Source organism: Vipera berus, assembly GCF_964194415.1.
Source record: "Vipera berus genome assembly, chromosome: 3".
Classification (NCBI taxonomy): Eukaryota; Metazoa; Chordata; class Lepidosauria; order Squamata; family Viperidae; genus Vipera; species Vipera berus.
Genome location: NC_138204.1, coordinates 39,735,392 through 39,757,965, shown reverse-complemented (window position 1 = coordinate 39,757,965; position 22,574 = coordinate 39,735,392). Strand labels below are relative to the sequence as shown.

At 35.1% G+C, this 22,574-nt stretch overlaps 1 protein-coding gene across 1 annotated transcript in view; it reads left to right on the top strand.

Annotated features, from left to right (window-relative positions):
* The window catches only part of CTTNBP2NL (CTTNBP2 N-terminal like), a 31,234-nt gene extending 9,602 nt beyond the window's left edge, over positions 1-21,632 (top strand). The window contains exons 3-5 of the mRNA XM_081324927.1: positions 10,461-10,691; positions 16,688-16,795; positions 17,385-21,632. Coding sequence (XP_081181053.1) covers positions 10,461-10,691; positions 16,688-16,795; positions 17,385-18,842 — 1,797 coding nt within the window. The 3' untranslated portion in view covers positions 18,843-21,632. The remainder of the gene's footprint in view (positions 1-10,460; positions 10,692-16,687; positions 16,796-17,384) is intronic.
* Positions 21,633-22,574: the final 942 nt, after the last annotated feature.

Here is a 22,574-nt window from a genome sequence, read left to right as displayed (position 1 = left end):
GAAGTGCAACAAAGATGCTTAGGGGACTGGAGGCTAAAACATATAAGGAATGGTTGCTGGGATTGGGTATGTCTAGTTAAATAAAAAGAAGGACTAGGAGTGACATGATAGCAGTATTCCAATATCTCAGGGGTTGCCACAAAGAAAAGGGAGTCAAGCTATTCTCCAAAGCTCCTGAAGGCAGGACAAGAAGCAGCGAATGGAAACTAATCAAGGAGAGAAGCAACCTAGAACTAAGGAGAAACTTCCTGACAGTTAGAACAATTAACCAGTGGAACAACCTGCCTCCAGAAGCTGTGAATGCTCCAACACTGGACGTTTTTAAGAAGAAACTGGACAGCCATTTGTCTGAAATGGTATAGGGTTTCCTGCCTGAGTAGGGGGTTAGACTAGATGACCTCCAATGTCCCTTCCAGCTGCTGCTGCTGCTTCTTCTTCTTCTTCTTCTTCTTCTTCTTCTTCTTCTTCTTCTTCTTCTTCATCATTATTATTATTATTATTATTATTATTATTATTATTATTATTATTATTATTATTATTATTTTATGGCCTTTGACACATTTCTAGTGCTTTTATTGTGTTTGAGGACTGGTATTTATCACTACCATATTTGTCAAAAATTGCTTCTTTTAAGATTTCAAGTTTGGGATTTTTTAAAAAAATCTCTGCACGTTTTGACTTCAGAGGAACAACATCCTAACCATTTTCCTCCCTAAGTTTCTATCATAGATGTTGAGGAGATTATATGTTGTAATTTCTAATGTTTGTTGCCTGGCATTTTTAATTATAATCCTCTTGTCTTTTCAACTGGCTATTTTCCTGTTTTGTTTTTTATTTTATTTTTTGTCCTGTTCCCTTTTGGATGATTAACAGCATTTTCTGTCTCATTCCTTTTAAATGATTCATCCTAAAGTTAATATTCCCCAGTGCATGCTGGCTTTTTCCTAGGGGCGTTTTAGCATGAATTGGACGTATGTTGATCCTCTCAAAATGTTTCTGTATGTTATTCCTGGAACTGTGGATTACCATTGGAAGTCTAAACAAAGCAAGAATTCTGAATCTTGTCCCCAGCTACAGAATTAAAGATAACTTTCACAATGCTTAAGGATATAATGTTTTCTTGTTAGCTTTTTACAATGAATATGTCTATTTATGGACAATTTCATTGACAGTACAAAATAAATATTTGTGTATGATAATGATAAAATTGTGGTAGAAATACATTTTGTCTGCCTATTAAGTCCTTCCCAAGAACTTTATATAGGCAGATATTGTTTAAAAGTATTAAAGATACTGTTGCAACTTTATTATTATTTTAATAGAACAAGGGAACATTCCCAGTATTGTATTTGATAAGCTTGGCTAGAGTAGGAAACTAGACGGTGGTGAAATGGAGTTAAAAGTGATGGCATGGAAGGGAGTGAGTCCAAGATTCTGTGTCTTCCAAATATATTGGTGTTCATCTTAAAGTTTTAATACATTATGCAGAGGTGTAAAATGCTCTGCCAGTTCTTGCCTGTCATTTTGCTAGATCAGATTTTATTCAGTTGATTAAGAATGTATTCAGATACATTTTAGATATCTTTATTTTCCTTAAAAATATTAGTAATCCCCCCCCCTTTAGAATAAAAATCATTTATTTGGATCTGGATTATCTGTAGTCCAGTTATAAGTGCTTCAGCCTCTTGTTGTTGTTTTTAAATTTAATCTAGCCAGTCAGTAAACAAAGTTTTGTTTTCTCACTCCCCTCATGTTATGTTCACAGATTGTGTTTATTTTCAAACATCTGTCTCAAGGGAAAACTAGGAACTGAGGAAGAACTTTGAGATTATGCAGCAAGCTATTTAAAGGAGATTCTGTTTTAGAAGAGGAACCTTTCTACAAAACTGTTTGAGTAATGTAGAATATAATGCAATTTTGAAACCCACAGTAGCTTGTTTATATAAAGTCAGATTGAAAAAATATAACAGCTGTAAAATTTTGTTTCATACTCAAGTTTTTATTTTTCAACTGATGTAGATGTATTACATATTAAAAACATACCTTTAAGTCTTTTTTTTTAACCCATGGATTAGGCAGGGAAAAGGAGGAAATTATTGTTTCTTTAAGACATAGAGTAGTTTGATTTACCCGTATAAGCTAAACATCTCTTAATTTTGTATTTGCAGTAGCTTCAGTCTTTAGTCTCCATGTTCTGATTTGATGCTTATTATCGCTCTTCAAGCTGATCGCAAGTTTTGTCCAGCTAATTTGATGAAAACTATCTAGGACAGGGGTGTCAAACTGCCGGTCCACGGGCCAGACGCATCATCCAGAAGCCACGCCTACCCCATTGCCGGAAATGGCAAAACCATCCCAGTACGTTGCGTGGCGTCATGTGATATCGTGAGTTTGACATGTCTGATCTAGGAGATCCTCTTACAATTCACCTATAACTAGATGTTTTTCAAACAAACACAAAAGCACCAATCTTGATACAATTTGGAGTCCATTTTGCCACCCTTCCATCAGCTGTATTGATGGAAAGATTTCATGGGACACCATATTTACAGAGACTTTGTCCTTGTGGATCCAGCTTGGTAGAAACTCTTGCTCATGTCTTCATACAGTGTCCTTTTTTTGATGCCCCATAGCATGTTCTGATCTCCCCGATCATTTCCCAATACAAGGGCTACACTGATCAATTTTATGTTTATTACGTTTTAAGGGATGCTTATTTGACACTCACATATCAGATAGCCAAATATCTTTACCAAATTATACCAGCACAAATATTTTAATTAAATATGTTGTTTTATTATCCTACTGGGTTTTTTCTCCCTTTCTCAGTTATGAATTATTGCATCAAACTCTTTCTTTTTATATATATAAAGGCTTGTTAAAATTATAATAAAGATATTTCAATATAAATTTGGGTTATGGAAACTCTGGGGTTTCTAGTTCTTTTTTCCTGAACCGCAAAGGTTCTTTTTACTATTTATTTCCCTTTTTAAGATTTTTTGTCTTTTACAGTAAAAAATAACTATTGGATTTTTGGGGGGAGGGGGCCAATTGTGGAGTTGTATATTGAATCTCATCTACAGCAGTTCTATTCACATAGTTGATGTAATGTTAGCTGTGTTTATTTATTTAAATTTATGTAGCAGCCCATATCACTGGGTGGCTTTCAAAACAACAAAAAGAAAGTCATAAATAAAATAAAAACAGAAAACAATTAGCCAGAAGCATAAAAATCATGGGAGAGTGCCAATCTATAGCTTTCCAACAGTATGGCCATATTGGAGTCTCTCTACCTCGAAGGGTGTTTTCCAGGCCTGATCTTACAAAAACAGGTAAATTTATATCTGGATGTTTACTCCAGAGCTAGTAATAGTTAAATTTTGATATAAAAGAGTTAATGATTTTGACCTAACTTAAACAGTGATAATTGATTCACATTACCTCTCTTCAAAATAACATGAAGACATTAGAAATAATGAGAAAAGCCCTTTTTCCCCCCAAAAGAAACCAGAATGTCCATAAATTTAAGTTTTACTGAGTAGTTATGATAGCAATTTTACTGTTCTGACTCATAAAATGAAACAATTCAAAAAAAGAAACAATAAAGGGAAGTTGCATGTTACTATTAAATTAATAGTAAGAACAGAATTGAATCAGCTTTTTGGTCAGGGAAAATGCAATTATAGAAAATCAAAAGGAAATAGGTTTTATTATGGATTAATCAGGCTGGTAGGTAGAATAAAACTAACCTAAAATGCTAGCAGTTATCTAAAATATAATGTTACCAGAATTAGTTTCTCTCAGTTTTTGGCTTCTATATTTGCCTTTCAGTTTCTAGTCCAACATGAAGTAGAGAGAATTTCCTTTCCATTTTGGATTAATCACAATATCCATTGTCACACATTTTTTTTTAAAAAAAATAGTTAATTTATCATTGAATATTAAAATATATGCTTTATACTATAAAATTAGATTCTTTTTTAAAAATAATTTATTAATCAGTTTTCTATTCTGAGATGAAAATATATCTCAGCATATTACATGAACTTCTGAGTTTGAGATTTTGGCAACAGCATGTCAGTGTGCAGGGTGTTCTCTAGATTAGAGAGCTTACTTAGCACAATCTGAGTGTGCTTGTAGAAAAACCTGATCTGGGTCATTCTTTCGGCATCTTGATTAGAAGCTGCCCAAACTGATTTTGGAATTTTATTTCATGATTTCAAAAATTGGACACTAGAAGGTGCAAGAAAGTGCAAAACATTCTAGCAGTAAACATACTAAAGGAGACCTTTGAAGAACGAAATCAAAATAGTCATTATGTCTGCGTGTCCAAAAGATGCTATTGCAGAAATGTCAGATGTAGAATAAATGTAGTGATGATTTCAACAATGAATTTAGAACTGACAGGCCAATAAAATGCTTTAGAAAAGAATGTTGCATTGGATTTACAAAAGAAATTGGCTGAGCTTTTAAAATTTAAAAGGGAAATACAAATAAGAAATGAAGAGAGTGACCTGGATAATTTTTTCCTATTGGATTTCCAATGAGGCTTCTTAAAGCTTTGACATAGTGTGTGTGATGGGACAAAGAAGAAATTAAGGGAAATCAAATCCTATGAGAATATTTGAATCAATTAAAGGTTAGGAGTATTAGAAATAAAAGGAAGGAATATAAACTTAGTTTATTTAATCAAATAAGAGATATTGTAATTTTTAGCTATCTTTTGGATCTTCTGCTGACACTAGGACTGAAAAGTTTAGCAATCAGCATCTTGAATTTCACCCAGAAGCAAACCAGTGCAGCTTGCAAAAGAGAAGTAATAAGCTTATTAAGTCAAACCCCTCATTGCCTGTGCCACTGCATTCTGGACCTGCTGAAGCTTCTAGGCAGTCTTCAACAGCAGTCCCATTGCAGTAGTCAAGCTGGGAGTTCACCTGGGAGTCCCACAATGTTGGAAAGGGTTCAGCTGGCACATCAGATAAAGTTTTAGGCAAAAGCATTACTGAACAGAGCTGCCACCTGCTCATTGATGTGTACACATTGGCATTGGCTTGTGTGGATTGGCAAATCAATGTATAATGTGGATTGATGTCTAGACCATCAGAAAAGTACTAGATTACAAGTACTGTTAATTTTGCTCTATTTTCTGCTTTCTATTCTCATCAGATTTTAGATGCTCATAGCAGTAAGTACTAATTCTCTTCTGGATAAATCACTTGTATTATGTAGTATGTCAGAAACACAGGAAAGTAATGATTTTTCAGTCTTGTTGGATTTCCTTTCTTTTTAAACAAAGCCAACCTAGTGACAACCAATGAATCAACATTCATAGTTTTCCATTTTCAAATGCAAAAACTAAGTTAAATACATCTAGTCTTTCTTCCCCTAATTACTGGTAAGAATTCTGGTAGAAAGAGAATGGCTCTTCACAAAATCTAGTTTTGTGGCTAAATCACAGAGATTGCTTCAAAGACATAAATGAAAGTGTTTATCCTCTTTTTGGTCTACTTTAGAAAAATATATTCTTTTTTTATTATAAGAATATTGCCACCTTTGAATCACTTTAACAAAGAGTGATTCTGTAGTACCTCCCAACTCCTGCTTTTTTTAGCAAGTGATATAACTCCTGGAACAATGCATTACAGATTGTACCAAAGATTGTTATTTCCTTCTATAATACAAATTGTTAGCTTGCTTTTCCTGCAGTTTTGACAGCTGTATGTTGTTTAAAAGGATCAGTCAAACTAGTGCTTAATAGAGCCACTGTTTAAAATTAAAGTTTTTATTGATGCTGAAAGGCCTACTGTATGACTTAAAGATGTGTTTGTATTCATAAAACTTCCCAGATGTGAACCACATATGCAAGTAGCAAATAGTTAATACAATTACATTACTAGTCTTGCAGGAGACAAGATTGCGCTATCAGAGGAACTCATTATTCCCATTTCACATAGATTCTCTAACCAATAAACCCCCAAACATTGGAATGCATGAATAGGTTTTTATTGTTTAAACTAGCTGTTCTTGCTATCAAATAGGATGAAAGAATTTTTCTTTTGTCTCGTATTTCTTTCTCTAGGAATAATATGACAAAATTACTGTAGAAACTGTTTTGGTTTTTGTGAATGTCTGCCTTGAAATGATAAAAGATAAATATACATTCTTAAGAAAACCAGGTATTGTATGGAATGCTGATCACATGAGTGTTATGGAAAATCCCACCAAAGTTGCTTTGTAATGTGAGCTTCCCAATACAAGTGTTTGCACAATCAGTGTGAATATTTGCAGGAGAGTAGCTGTAATAGCTAGTGAAAGCTAACGTGCCATGGCTCTCTTCTGGCAGACATTTTGAGTATGCAAATGTTGCATGCAAGACTCATTCAAGTAATGTCCATGTGTAGAACTAAGTAGAATTTAACGAAGTGTTAATACTTCACTTTAAATAACACTTGAATAATGTTCATAATTATCAGGATTCTAGATATTTGCCCTTTAGACTTCCTTTATAGAAACAAAGTAATGATAAAATTTCTGATGCTTTTCAGTCTGAGCTCTTCTCTGTAAACTAAAACTGATAAGCAATACACCAATAATAAACAGAAACTTAAGCTTGCACATACTAAGATAACTTAACTTTTTATGCTGCCCACTCATAGTTTCTAGAGTAATTTATCAATATGCCATTCAATCAGCATTCCCTCTACACTTAGATATGAATCTCTATGAAGATTCTCAGACATCCATGTCATGGTTGTCCCAAAGGTGCTTGTTTCAAATGGCAACTGGACTTTCTAAGCTTCTGAGAAGTGAAACATCTTCAAGAAAAATCAAGAATGTCCAGTTGCTGTTTGAAAAAAAAGCACCTTTAGGACTTAGATCTGAAGCTTCATGGATGTATATTAGCTCTGAGGAACTTGCTTATTGCAGTATTAAAGTTCCTGATGATCCTTTGAAAACCAGTTATGTGTTTTTCTTCCATTTTGAATAGGAAATGTACAAAAATGGGCTAAAATAAACATGCTCAACCTTCCTAATTTCCAAATCCTTCTGTTCAACCTGGAGGGGGGACGGGGAGAGGAAAATTCCTCATCTTTATCATGAATGTCAATATTGACAATATCAATATCTTTCCATCCTCACCCTGTCTAATAAAGCTCTTGTCCTCTCAGAAAATATTATTTGGGATTCTAAAGTAAATGAAAAAATTCCCAGTCCTGATATAACTGAAACTGAAATGGATGGACCTACATCACATATGGACAAAGCAGGATTTCAGAAGAGGGGTTTGGAGTTTTTGTGTTTTTTTCATGTGATTTGTCTGTTTTAAATCTTATAGTACATTTTTCATGCTTTATCCATTTCAGCAGAAAGTAGACTTAGGCTCTACATACTTACATGGCTGTTCTTTATGAATTAGTAGTTTTTACTTTATGTCATTTAGAATAAAGAGTACCTCAAATCAAGCTTCATTCCTGGTGAGAAAATGAACATGTTTACTTGACAACTTGACAACAGTACCCAAGTGGTACTATTCTTTCTAGTTGGGTTTTGTTTTGTTTTTTGAACTTTCAGTCTAGCTTGCAGCCCTGAAATTTCCCAGTGATCTCCCAATCAAATCCTAAGCTTTATTATTTGATTTGATTTTTGGGATGCTGCCAGCTATTGTGATAAAAGTATTGTAAGCAAGCCTGATCAAGTCAGGTATATTGAAACATAACATCCACTGAGTGGAAACTAGTGCTATTGTATTAGCTTTGTTCTTCAGCTAAGGAACAGGTTCTGACAAAATAAACATTAACATTATTCTGCTTTTATGAAAATAATCAAAGGCTTCTTTATAGGATTAATGTTCCTGCATGGTTTACAAAAATGAAGACATAGTACATCAGGAATATCAGTATCCAGATTGAGCTTACATTACGGAACAATAATTCATGACGGCTTTTTCATTATAATATTTGTGTGGACTGAGATTGAGCAAGCACCATTTCACTTTTTCAATTTCCTGAGGTATTTTTCCTGTACAAGTACCAAGGATTTTTTTTCCAGTAGCCATTCATAAATTGCCTTATTCAGTACTGAGCAATTCTGAATGAGAATCAGTGTTCTCATCCTAGAATGGGAGTTTTCTGTAATTCAAAACATGTGATTCTACTGATAAATTGACTCTTGTTTAGCTTGTATGTAGAGCCTTTGTAGGACTGCTGTGGTGAAAATTTCCAAAATAGATTCACAAAGCAAAAAATTTCTAGGCACTTGCACTTTCAGTAGTACTTCACAGATACTGTTTAGCAAAAACATTGTAGAATCAATATCGCTCTAATGCAAAAAGGAAAAGTATTTGCAACATATACTATATTCAATATACAGAACAATTTTTGAAGAATTCTTGATCTTAGACAGTGCTAGTCGCTTAGACAAAAGAAGTTATTTATATCATCTGATACCTATGTTGAATTTGGAATGAAGGGAAGGAGGGGATTTTAAGCTGTCAGATATGTCTTGAAGTCCAGACATTTTCATTTTAAAGGCAATTTCTATAAGAAATTGTTTTTTTATACCAATTCTTTAGGGATTAACACACACATATACATGCACATTTTAAATATTCAAAAGTATTTGATAACTTATAGGAAGTAGTTTAATTCACACAATTCTGCAACCACAGGATTATCTTCTCCTCTAGCAGTCCCTGTATTCCTTTAAAACTTGCTCCAGTTTGTTAAACTATTACTAGCTTTTTTTTTAGAAAATACCAATTTTTTTAAAAAAAATGAGGTAAAATCCTTTGTCTCAGAAGCTGTTTGAATTCTTCCGAAGCTCATTCATTTTCATCCTCATCAGGATTTAGATAGTTTGGTGGTTATTCATATATTATTTCAGTCAACTAGAAATGTGTGCAAAGGTTCTTGCTTCTTCCTGTTTTTCCTTACAGTATATCATCCATCCAGTTAACTGCTTCCTGACATTCCTAAGAGTGAATAAGCCCCAAGAAATAAGTCATGAATAATTCACAAGTATTTGTGAATAACGGTGCAGAAGAGACTCTATTCATCAAATTGCCAGATGCTTTGCTTGTCAGATACATATAATTTTTTTCTCTTAAAAATACCATCTAGAATAGAAGCAACAAACCTAAGCCTGTACTGTCAGTTTCAAAAAGCTAATAAATTACTGTGTCAAAAAGATGATTTGCTTTAATTTTATACTCAGAATAACTGATTCATTTCCTGAGTAAACTGATACACTTCCTAGAAGTGTTATTCAGTACTACAGTCAAGAAAATACTTGTCCAATTTTGTATATTAAAGCAAATTCTAGGGTCATTTGATATCCATCTGTCTTACTATATTGTATTTTTATTTGAACAAATGTGTGTGCATATGTATGTGTTCTCATAATGCACAGGTATGTACTCTTGTATTTGTGTATTAGATATCCGTAAAGTGATCTGGGAGACCATGGGAAATGGAAGCAGATTGAAAGAGAGCAGATTTTCTAAGAATATGTTCCTCAATTCCCATAAACAGGCCTCTGAATTAGGAAGGTAGAGATGCTCCGTTAGTTTTTCTGTTGAGTTTCTTCTATCTTGATCTTGGAGTTGCTTGTTTAAAATATCACAGAGCTCTGCATTTTGAACTTGAACTTCCCTTTCCTGCATATGGTTTCCTGTTGGGAAAAGTGAGGACACAAAGTGAAAGCTGCCGTGATGATTCTGGAAATCATAGTGAAAGAAAAAATATTTTTCAGACTATGGGTATGCTTTGCAATTGGAAGTAAGATATTAATTCTACTGTATACTATTTGTTCAGTTGCCATATGTCCCTAAATATATTGTAGTTTGCTGGAAATATACCATCAGTCCCAGGAATTTCACAGCAAGTAAATATATGGTGTTAAATCCTGGCTTCAGATCCCTTTGCCTTTCTGGTTATATCTGATAGTTTGTAGTTCCATTCAGAAAACTAGAAAAGCGTGCATTATTTTATTTAGTTGATGTAGTAGAAATGCATATAAGGTCATAAAATGATTGTAGTACTAAGTTTTGCTTTCTTTCCCTACACTTGCCCATATTTCTATTCTTTCCTTTTTTCCTGCACCTTCCTTCAGTGCCTTCCAGTGAAGTTACCATTACATGTTTAGGTTCTGCTTTTTTCTTCGTATTTCTCTTTCTAGTAATTTTTTTCATCTTTACTTCTTCGTCCCTTTTGCACTGTTCAGTCACTTTCTATACAAACATTAAATGTTTTTTAAAGCTTTTGTTAAGTTGAGGCTGTTTGCAATTTCTCAAATATTCCATAGGCCTGTAAAAATACCTTTTCTGATGCTCATGTATTTAGGCAGCAGGTGCATTGGCATTTGCTTACCTATTTAGTCTTTGATTCGTTCTATTTCAGTGAAGTGACAAGATTTTAACTTCTATTCTTTATTAGCTGCTAATAAATACTTCATAATTTCAGGCCCAACATAGAGATACCTTTATTGAAGAACGTTATGGAAAATATAACATTAGTGATCCATTGATGGCTCTTCAGAGAGATTTTGAAACACTGAAGGAAGAAAATTATGGTGAAAAGCAACCTGTTTGTGCCAATCCTTTATCCATCCTGAAGGTAGTAATGAAACATTGCAAGAATATGCAGGAAAAAATGTTGTCTCAACTGGCTGCTGCAGAGAGTAGACACAGAAAGGTGGGTTTCTTATCACCTTGAAAGATTGATGAAAGTAATAATTGTTCTTATTTAGGGATTCATAGAACACAGAACACCACAGTATTACATAGTTACCTATTTTTAATTTTAATTATTAAATATGCAGTATTATATAATGTTTGAGATTCAAAGAATTGCTTTGGCTAATTAATGAGGGAGATAGTTACAAAATTAAATAGTTAAATACTCCAATCGTTTTTGTAAATAACCTCAAATTTTAAGCATTTTTTTAAAAAAAAACATTAAAATTGAAATGTACCAAACAGTAAATTAAAAATACTGTAGTTTTAAATTTGTATAAAGAAATTACAACCACCTGTATATTTTGCATCTATTCAGTTGCCCGGTATTTATATTTATGAATCCTTGGTATATATTGTTCATAAGTTCAAAGTTATTTCTATGTCCAAGTCATACCTTTCTTTTATGCTACTATTGTTGAAACTTAATTATTGTGGTACAATTTATTGCACTATATTATATTTGTATTTTTCTAAAAGTAGTATTTAAATTTCACTATGCTGTTATATAATTATAGGATACTGTTTCACTCCATTAGATAAAATTTAAGTTTAAAACAACATACAGTCCTCTTTATTATAGTCTAATTAAAAGAAATTAACACTTAAAGAAATAGAATTAGATTTTCTTTAATACAGTATAGAATGTAAAAGAGCTCTTTAGACGGGTCGTCACGCAAATAGTTGCTTAATTGTTATTTTGCTTTCAAATTTCATCACAGAGGCAGTTTAATATAGTGTTTAAAGGCATCAGGCTAGAAACCAGGAGACCGTGAGTTCTATTCTCACCTTGGGCACAAAACCAGCTGGGTGACCTTGGGGCAGTCATTTTCTCTCAGCCCTAAGAAGGTGGCAATGGCAAAACACTTTGGGGAGGGGGGGGGGCTTGCCAAGGAAATTGCAGGGACTTGTCCAGGCAGTCACCTAGAATCAGAGATAATTGAAGGGAAAAAAATGCTCTAACATGACACAGATTCCTATTTGTTATGCAACTCTGGCTAACTTATTTTCTATTGTTTTTTGAAACTTTAAATACATTTCTATAAAGAAACATCTAATAGCAAATACCATTTGCACAATAAATATTGAAAATTGCCTACAGTTATCATATCCTTCACAATTTATCCCAAAATTTTTAAGATGCTGTAGATCTCAAAAATAAATTAGGAAAAAGATAAGGTTTTTACGATTTTTTTAAAGAAATTATACAACAAATTATACAGATAGTCTTTGACTTATTACTGGACACTTATTGACCAGTAAAACCTGTGATACACCCTATTTTGTAGTTATGACAGCCATACACACATATGCAAAAACAGTCTCATGGTCACATTCTGGGCGCTTGGTAACCAGTTCACCCTTACAAACATTTGCAGCATTCTCCAGTGTTGCATGGTTTTCAATGTTTTTTGCCAGTTTCCAGCATTCACTTCTAATTTCCAGCAAAGAATGTCCATTGGGTGAAATGGATTCATTTAATGACTGTGGTGTTCACTTAATGAGTGATGCAAAAATGTCGTAAAATAAACCCACTCACAATGACCAGAATAATTGGCAAGTGTAATTCTGGGCTCAATTACAATTGCAAGTCCAAGATTAGATGTATAGGACTTCTGGTCTTGCGCAGTAGCGCAGCAGCGAAGAGATTTCGGGGCTCCGTTCCCTTTGGCTGAATCCTAAATGGGACAGAAGCTACCCCAAAGAGGCGGCAAAGAAGGAATGAAGTCCCGCGGCATGGAGAGACAGCAGTTGACCTGATCGGTCCAGGAGAAGCCTTCCAGAAACCAACAGGAGAAAGGCTAGCCCAGAGGCAGACAACCTCAGCTCTTTTATGACTCATGGACTTCAACTCCCAGAATTCCTTCCAGAAACCAACAGGAGAAAGGCTAGCCCAGAGGCAGACAACCTCAGCTCTTTTATGACTCATGGACTTCAACTCCCAGAATTCCTGAGCCAGCCATGCTGAGGGGAAAGGGAGAGGTTTCCAAGCTCAGCCATGCTGGCTCAGGAATTCTGGAAGTCCATGAGCCATAAAAGAGCCAAGGTTGCCTACCCCTGGGTTAGCCTAACTTCAGAGTCTAACCCAAGCTACAAGCAACCGAAGTCAAAAAGCACTATTTTAAGCTGATTGTAAACAGCACGTTTGAATCTGGGTAAGATCATCGATTTTCTCTATCCTACTTATTAACTTTCCTGGGGGGAAAAAAACCCAAGAAGCAAAAAAATGTGAAGGAGGGGGATTTTTGCCCCACCCTTTTACTAATGGAAGCAGCAAATTAAACCTTTTATGGAGGACCAAAACATTCAGAAATGAAATGAAATGAAATGAATATAAAACCTAAATTTGGATAAGTTTGGAATTGTTGAATTCTCATTTTAAAGGCAATTTTCTATTTTGATAATTTGAAAAATAAATGTGCTGACATCTAGTGGTGGATAAAGACTATGACAGCTATGGTGTTTATACAGGACTTGGCAAAATGTGGAAAAAAACTAATCTGTGCTTGTGACCTTCAAAGCTATAGCAATAGAGAACAGCTGTGACAAAAAAAGAAAACAATTTGGGTTGCAGACAAAGAAAGGATTATAAATTTCTGGAAACCTTTTTGGATTATAAATACCTACTAAACTGTGACTCTAAAGCTATTTGCAGAGAAAAGAAAACCTTAATTCTTGACCACTATGGAAAATCAGAAACTTGCAGAAAGAACTTATCAAGAAAAAATAAATACCTTTCAAGAGGAGATATGTGAGATGCTGTAACAAATTCAAACAACAATGACTTCAAACCACAAAGAAATCCAAAATAACTTTGAAAACATAAACCAATTCATCTCCACAGCCCTGGACCCAGCTGTGTTGAATAACTTTTGTCCGGTCTCCAACCTTCGCTTTCTTGCGAAGGTTGTTGAGAGTGTGGTGGCACATCAGCTCCCCCTGGTTCTGGATGAAGCGGATTATCTAGACCCATCCCAATCGGGTTTCATTCCTCTGTCCTTGTCCTATTAGACCTCTCGGCGGCTTTCGATACCATCGACCATGGTATCCTGCTGCGGCGTCTCAGGGGATTGGGAGTGGGAGGCACAGTTCTTCAGTGGTTCTCCTCCTATCTCCTGGGACGCTCGCAGTCGGTGTTGGCAGGGGGGCAGAGGTCGACCCCAAGGACTCTCATTTGTGGAGTTCCTCAGGGGTCGGTCCTCTCGCCTCTCCTGTTCAATATCTACATGAAACCGCTGGGTGAGATCATTCGTGGTTTTGGAGTTGGGTATCATCAGTACGCCGATGATACCCAGCTTTTCATTTCGACCCCAAACCACCCCAGTGATGCCCTCGATGTGATGTCCCGTTGCCTGGAGGCGGTTCGGGTCTGGATGGGGAGGAACAGACTTCAGCTCAACCCTGACAAGACTGAGTGGCTGTGCATTCCGGCATCCCGGGACATTCAAAATATTCCACCTCTTTCTATGGGGGGTGAGTTTTTACCCCCCATGGATAGGGCTCGCAACTTGGGAGTCCTAGATTCACGGCTTACCCTGGAAGACTATATAGTAGCCGTGAATAGGGGGGCTTTCGCCCAGGTTCGCCTGGTGCGCCAGTTGCGGCCCTATCTGGACCGGGATGCCCTGTGTACGGTCACTCATGCGCTCGTGACCTCTCGCCTGGACTACTGCAATGCTCTTTACATGGGGCTCCCCTTGAAGACCACTCGGAGGCTCCAACTGGTACAGAATGCGGCCGCGAGAGTTGTCTTGGGAGTTTCCTGGTACTCCCATGTTACACCTTTGCTCCGCGAGCTGGATTGGTTACCAGTTGTCTACCGGGTGAGATTCAAGGTTTTGGTTATGGTCTTTAAGTCCTTACATGGCATGGGTCCGGAGTACCTAGGGGACCACCTGCTGCCGGCGTCAACTTCCCTCCGCCCTGTGCGTTCCCACAGAGAGGGCCTCCTCAGGGTGCCTCCGGTCAGAGAATGTCGGCTGGTGGCCCCCAGGGGGAGGGCCTTCTCTGTGGGCGCTCCGGCTCTATGGAACCAACTGCCGGTTGAGCTCTGGACGGCACCAGACCTTCGCTCCTTCCGGCGCAGTCTGAAGACCCATTTATTTGAACAAGCTGGCCTGGCCTGATGGGGGACGTTAGGGTTTTTAATGGGTTTTTATATTGTTCTGTTTTTTATCTGGGCAATTGTTTAATTCTCTTTTAATTTTTGTATTTTCTATTTATATATGCCCTGTTCACCGCCCTGAGTCCTTCGGGAGAAGGGCGTATACAAATTTAATAAAATACAAAATACAAAAAAAATACAATTTAAATTAAAACAAAAAAAATCCCAGGGAATAACAATAGAGAAGGACCAGATAAAACAGATAACTGAACACAAATTTGAGGATAGAGACTCAAAGATGGAGCTTAATACAACAAAGCAGTATGATTTAACCCAAGTGGAAAAAAATTACGAGAAATATTGGTTTGGGAAAAGGCAACTTATACTTTAAGACCACAAGACAAATTTGAGGTAAAAAGTAAAAAGACTGGTCAAAATGGATTGCAGAGACGTCACGACAAGAACTGGAGAAACAAAAAATAATAAGAAATACAGAGAGAGAAAAAAAGAAAAAGATTTTCAACAAACATGAAAGAGCAAATGCCTCTTACAAAGATATTGTACTTGACTTATTTTTTATACCTACAGTGACACAAGAATATGGAAAGACTCTTTGATTCAGCAAAATATATTGATTAAAGATATTGGGCAAAAGAAGAAGGCCAAAGTGAAAATTAAGAAAATAGATGATGGGACTTATTAGAGAGAATGTTTAAAGTAGAATATAGTTAAAGTAATAGATTTTGGATATGAATTTTACTTTAAGAGGGAGGAGTCCCTTAAATAACATAGTACTCTTTCTTCTTTTTTCTTATCTTATTTCTTGATATGAGTAATTTAAAAGAGTTAGAATGGCTTATATATAAGGACATATTTTAGATATTTAAATAAGATTGATTTTAAGAAAATTACAATGGATTGGAAAAAAAGTTTTGAATAAGAGTTAAAAGACCAGATGACTAGATTTATTAAATGGAATATTTATAGATTAAATGTATTCCTAATTATGGTAAAAAGAATGGAACAATTTTGGAAATAAATATGTATTAGCTTAGAGGAAACCTGGACTTTTACTAGTATACTATCTTTATCCCTCTTTACTCTTGTTTTTTTTCTCTTTTTTAGTCTTATTTATTCCTTAAGGTAAAAGTTATGGGATTGTTTACATGAGAAAAAAATAGAATCAAATATGTAAATGTAATTAACTTTGAGAAAATCTTAACCAGTAAGAATGTTTTGAATATTGTGGGAAAAACAAATGTAAACAAGAACTGTAAACTGGATTTATGATGAGGCAACCAAAATAACTAGATAGAAAAGAAATATTATATTGATGTGATTATTTCTGGAAATATTAGAAAAAAATTATATTCAATTGTTATCAAAACAATAAGAATTATATTAACTTAAGGTTGGTAAAAGAACATTATGGGGAAAAAAGGAAATCAAGTAAAGTTGTTATGTGGATTATAGATCATAGAAACCAATTGTTAGCAAATGTTTTTTTAAATGTAAACCCAAACAACACACTGTTTACCAAATATTAAGGTGACCATGTTAAAAAATTAATAAAATATATTATTAAAAAACAAAGATTAGCTGTATAATTTAATAATAAGGATACGTTTGAAGAATATTAAAAGGGGTGCTGGGAGTGATAGATGTCTGTTTTAACATTGCCCTGGATCCTTTCAAAAAGATCTCTTCATTAGCAAAACTTAAGGAGTATTTGTGTCTGATGCATTTGCTTAAAATTCAGCTTTGGGCAAGGTATCTTCTTTCTTTACATTTGGATACAGTAGTAATTATTTCTCTAAATGGGATTGATAATGTTCCTTTTGGTTTGAAAGGTAATCTTGGATCTTGAAGAAGAAAGGCAGCGACACGCCCAAGATACTGCTGAAGGCGATGATGTCACTTATATGCTGGAAAAAGAACGAGAACGGCTGACACAACAGGTATGTCTTCTTCCTAAGTAGCAGTCAGAGGGAAATGATTAATTAATGTTTAACACAAGAGGACATGCCTTCTTTGGGTGGGGGAGCTTATGTTGGTCTCTAAATTCTGAGTTTTTACTTTCTCCCTCAAGCAGAAAATTAGACTTCTAAGAAAGGGATATTGTTCAGAGCTACACATTTTGTTTAGTAGGAATAGAATCCAGTCTTTTAAGATATAAGTGAGCTGAGTTAATGAAAGAAACATCAGATCCTTGAGACCAAAACGTAGTAGCAGTGTTTCAAAATCTAGCAAATATACCTTGTGACCTGCAGTGTACATGTTAAACAGTAAGAAAATATCTCTTGTGTAAACATAAGCAGCTGAGATTATATATGTCATTCCATGTTGTATTTACTTTATAATTTATTGTTGTTCTATTTACTCTATAACCTTTTGCTTATTTGGATTTAAATACAGGCTATTAAAAACTTCATTTTTTTCTCTGAAAAATCTTTATATCCATTGTCTCATTGATTAATTTATTCTTATTATTTTAGTTCGATTGGATGCTAAAGCTTTAACATTTTTAAATATATACTTTTGTTTTAGTTGGAATTTGAAAAATCTCAGGTGAAGAAGTTTGAGAGAGAACAGAAAAAGTTGGCTAGCCAACTGGAAGAAGAGCGTGCACACCACAAGCAACTTTCTTCTATGCTTGTGTTGGAATGTAAAAAAGCCACAACTAAAGCTACAGAGGAAGGGCAAAAGCTTGGAGACTTAAATATGAAGTTAGAAAAGGAAAGAAGCAAAGTAAACCAGCTGGAGGAGGAGCTAGCAGCCAAGAAGAAAAGAGGCTTGCAAATGGAAGCACAAGTTGAAAAACAGTTATCTGAGTTTGACATTGAACGAGAGCAGTTGAAAGCCAAACTTAACCGGGAAGAAAACCGTACCAAAGTCCTAAAAGAAGAAATAGAGGATCTGAAAAAAACATTAAAACAACTGGAAGCTTCTTTGAAAACTGACAGCAACAAAGTTGAGAGCACATACCCACATGTCTCAATGGTGTCCACAGCAACTATTACAGAAATATCCTTTGGTAGGTCAGTGGCTTCTCAGACTAGTAACCACTTGTCAGAAAACATGAACCAGGAGTCTTCAGTCAAATTGGCACACATGTTACCACTGGCCACAGCTCTCCATCCCTATGCCAGGGCAAATGGACATTGTGATGCTGATACACTAACAGCTCTTGAGGCAACTCAACCTGCAGTAGAGAATCTACACAAGGATAGGCCTGTTGGACCAGCTGCTGAGAATACTGCAGAAAGTAGCACCTCCCCAGTAAGAACAGAGTCTCTTTCCACTTCAGTTCCACCACTCCCTTCCAATGGAATTTCCTTATCTCCCAGCAATACTGCTTCTTCTTCTCTGACATCTTCACCATGTTCCTCCCCAGTCATGACTAAGCGTCTACTTGGAGCATCAACCAGCAACCCTAGCTACCAATCTTCCTACCAAGTGGGAATCAATCAGCGCTTCCATGCTGCTCGTCACAAATTCCAATCTCAGGCTGATCAAGATCATCAATCAAGTGGGCTCCAAAGTCCTCCATCCAGAGATTTGTCACCTACTTTTGCTGATAATTCTGCAGCAAAACAGCTTGCCCGCAATACAGTCACTCAGGTTCTCTCCAGATTCACCAGTCAGCAGGGGCCTATCAAACCAGTCTCCCCTAACAGTTCACCTTTTGGCACAGACTACCGAAATCTTGCCAATGCTATGAGCCCCAAAAGTGATACTAGCCCTGGTAAGGTCTCTAGCCCTTTAAGTCCCCTTTCACCTGGAATTAAATCACCCACTATACCCAGAGCAGAAAGAGGAAATCCTCCACCAATTCCTCCAAAGAAACCTGGTCTGGCTCCTTCTCCAGCAGCTACCACACCACCAGTGAAAACTTCAAATCAGGCATCCCTGGGTTCTCCTATGGACATGGCAACTAGTTGTTCAAGCAACGCTGTTGTAGCCAATGGGAAAGAGATTGAGATTTTACTGCCAACCAATAGCTAGTCTTAAGAAGAGTAACATTCCAGTGTTTGCAATTCCTAGAGCTGCAACTTAGTCTTATTCACTCCATGTTATTTATTTAAGTACTAACAGAATCTTCTTGTATAACACATTTGTTTCTTTGTTTTATACAGTGTAGAAAATAATACAACTTGTACAATTTTTTGAACATTCAGAGCCTCAAGGCATCTCATGGCAGCAGAGAAATCAAACAAAAGAGAAGCAGTTGTTCTGTTCTGGGAGCTGACCTATGGACTATGATAACAGAATACTCATTTTTAAATTATGCAGAAAAACACTCCATGCAAATTTCTGTTCCTTTTCTAAGAAGTGCCTGAGCTAAAGCCTGCAGATATGAATGTGATTCTCTGTAATACCAGTAGGCATTATCCAACTGTAGAAAATAACAGTTTCTGAATCATGAATGTTTGAAATCAATATGGTTCTTAATCCTTTCCAATATATTTATTAGTAATGTGCTATGAATAGGAAATGTCCAAAGGTGAACATTAGACTGGTTTTCTCTGTTAATGAACAAAAAAATTAATGTAACTGTTATCAGGTACACTTTGGCCCTGTTGCTAAATTTTAAGCAACCTATGTTTTTCCTTTGATACAAATTTTGAAGAGTTGTTAGCTTTAAGCAAGCAAGTTACCAGTCTTTATAAAATATTGTCCATTCCTTGCAAGGTTCTCTCCATAGAGCAAAATAAGTAAAATTTTTAATAAGCAATTTTAATAAGCATTCTACTGTGGTGTGTAAAACTTCTGACATTAAGGCCTTGCTGTTTCTTGAGGAAAAAATTAAATACTACTTGAAATCAGAAATGACTAATCAGGATTTTTAGATGTTGATATATATATAAAAGATAGGATCAGTACTACAAGATCCAAAGCAATAAGTAAAGAATTGCTTAATATGTAATAGTGCTGTAACGCAAGCAGAGGCATAGGTCTCTCTAGATAAGTTTTATTGTCTTAGAGAAGAGAACTGCCCATTTGGCAGCAATATGAAAACCAAATCTTAAGTTTTCAAAGATGCAGTTTATATAGAGATGTATACATAACTAGACACCACATTTTTAATCTTAACAGTGAACACATTGACATTATTTATACCTCAGATCACTTGTACAATTATTTTTAAGCTTTTGCATATTTGTGAAAATCCATGTTCTTAAGAAAATTAATAAGCTGGGACCCATCCAAGGCTCAATAAGCAGTTTTCTTTGTAATAAGTTTTCCAGTAATGCAAACTTTAGGGCAAAAGTTTATGCCTTGATCATGTCAGTGGGGCCAATATACTTATATACCTGTTCATGTTTGAAATTGTTTCAGGAGTATCTCATATTAGTGGGATAATCAAGATCAAGGTTAGTGATAAACTGGGTGTCTTTAATTTGACCTTAGGGGAAAATATGTGAATGCCTCACCAAACTAAGTGTGCACTAATAATAAGAATCACAACATAATTTTTTGAAACTATTGCTGCTTTGACATTCAGTAATCAGGTTTGGGAAACCCTTGAATTGTGGGTGGCATTGTTGTGAAATTTAGGAGCAAATATCTGGGTTTAGATGATGCTGGGTTTTTTTCAGTTCTTTTAAAGCAAATAAGGGCTGGAATTGGTGCATACTTCTTTGCCTGTTATTGTCACATATATTTTGCCTTTTAAAAACAAAAATAAGCCAAAAAAATCTTGTCTCATTCCAGCAGTTATAAGTGCCACATATCTAGTTGCTATGACAGAATTGCCCATTCCTGCATTAGACCAAAGTTCTTCATTACATTTTTTTTTAAAAAGCATTACTTCAGGATGTCACAATATATGGTCTAGACATTGTTCTCCCCCTTTTTTATTTTTTTATTTTGGTATGGAGTTACTAGATTATTGTATTTTAACAAAGTGTCAAATATTTCTGAGGTTGCATTATATTCCACAATATATTGATACAGGAAATCTTACAAACCTAATGCTATTCTTCACATATTATGGTCTATATAAAATTTTTCCTAAGTGTTTGGATATAGATGCATAGAAACAATCCTGATAAGCACATAAACAATTTAGTTTTATAGTGTAACCATTATTGGAAAGGCTATATAACTGAATTCAAGTAAACATTTTGGTGGTATTGTGTCTTACCTTAAAAGAGGTTATTGTAGCAGCCCTTAAAATATTTCTATATGTTTACTAACTTGTATCCTTTCTTTATAACATGACACTATAGAGTTTTATACACAGCAATGAATTTCATTAGGAGATGCACTGAGTACTATAATCTACAGAAATATTGGGGACAGTGTAGAAGGAAATGTATTTTGTTGCTAATAGTCAATATCTTGAGATTAAGCACAAATATGAAAATGATTCCAGCTAACCCACTAAGATTTTAGGGTTAGTATTTCAGTTTTCTATATAGTTAAAACATGGAATTAAAATGTTTAATATTCTTTTCATTGTGTATTGAGAAGTGTCATGGACTAGATTATAATGAAGTTCAAACTGTATAACCTAGTATTAATTGTTCATTAACATCTGTATATTTGTAAAGTCAAATGTATGAAACAGAAGTCTTTTTATCATTTTTATAGATGGCAGCATTAAACATGTTAAATGTTCGTACTATCAATAAAGGGTTTTATTTTTATGTGGAGTGTTATGTGCTATATACTGTAAAAGTCAAGTACACTATGTTCATTGATAGTAAATATTTCACTGCCAGTAGCTGTAGTAGTAAACATTTCACTGACAGTGGCTATGCCTAAAATGAGTAATTCAGGAAAATACATAAACGCATCCATTACTTGGCATTATAAAGTCAGTGATTTTAAAAGTAAAATAGAGCTACAAAATTAGTGGTGCTGATGATACTCAGTGATAAAGAGCATGATCACCATTTAAAAAAATATTTTTAAGGGCTTTATCAATGGTCAGCTATTTCCTTCTATGCTTGTTATTTTTCTTGGATGGGAAATACATATTCATTATTAGGGGTGTGTTTTGTAGGTATGTCTAGTTAGTACAATTTATCTTCAATATGGATGTGTCTGAGAGAGCAACAAATGAAACCAAACATGGCCTTCAACTTCATTAAGATAAGATAACCTTTATTGTCATTTTTTTTACTGTGGGCACAACGGCACACATCAAAAATGAAATTTAGTTGCCCACTCTCAAAGTGAAACATACATGACACACATCTAAACATACTACAGATATTATATAGATAGATAATAAAGTATATTAAATATAAATAAACATTTAGCCATTTGTGTGCTTCATGATTCTGTAATTCACCTGGTTTATTTGTTTCCCCCCCACCTTTGTTGGCATGGCAATAGAGTTTTATGCAAAGCCCTCGCCCTAGTCTGGAATGCTGCAAAATGTACTTTACAACATCAAAAGCCTATTAAAATTCCACCCACTACTTTCTACATCTTGTGCTCAAGTCAGAGAAGATAATGGCGCCAATCTGCTCAGTGTACTTTTTTAGGACTCTGATTCACGATAGCTCAGAAAATAATTCTGTAATCTGTTTTGCATCTGCAGTAATAGAAGCAGAGAGATACTTGTATTGAAAAGCTCCATCAAATGCACTGTATTTTGTTTGAGTTCTTATCTATCACCTTCACTTCCAAGAACGTAGAAAATAACTAGTGCCATCTTGTGTTGGAAGTTACACTCTGTCTTTATTTTTTTCAAAAAAAAAAGTACAAAAAAAGTTCTTGCAT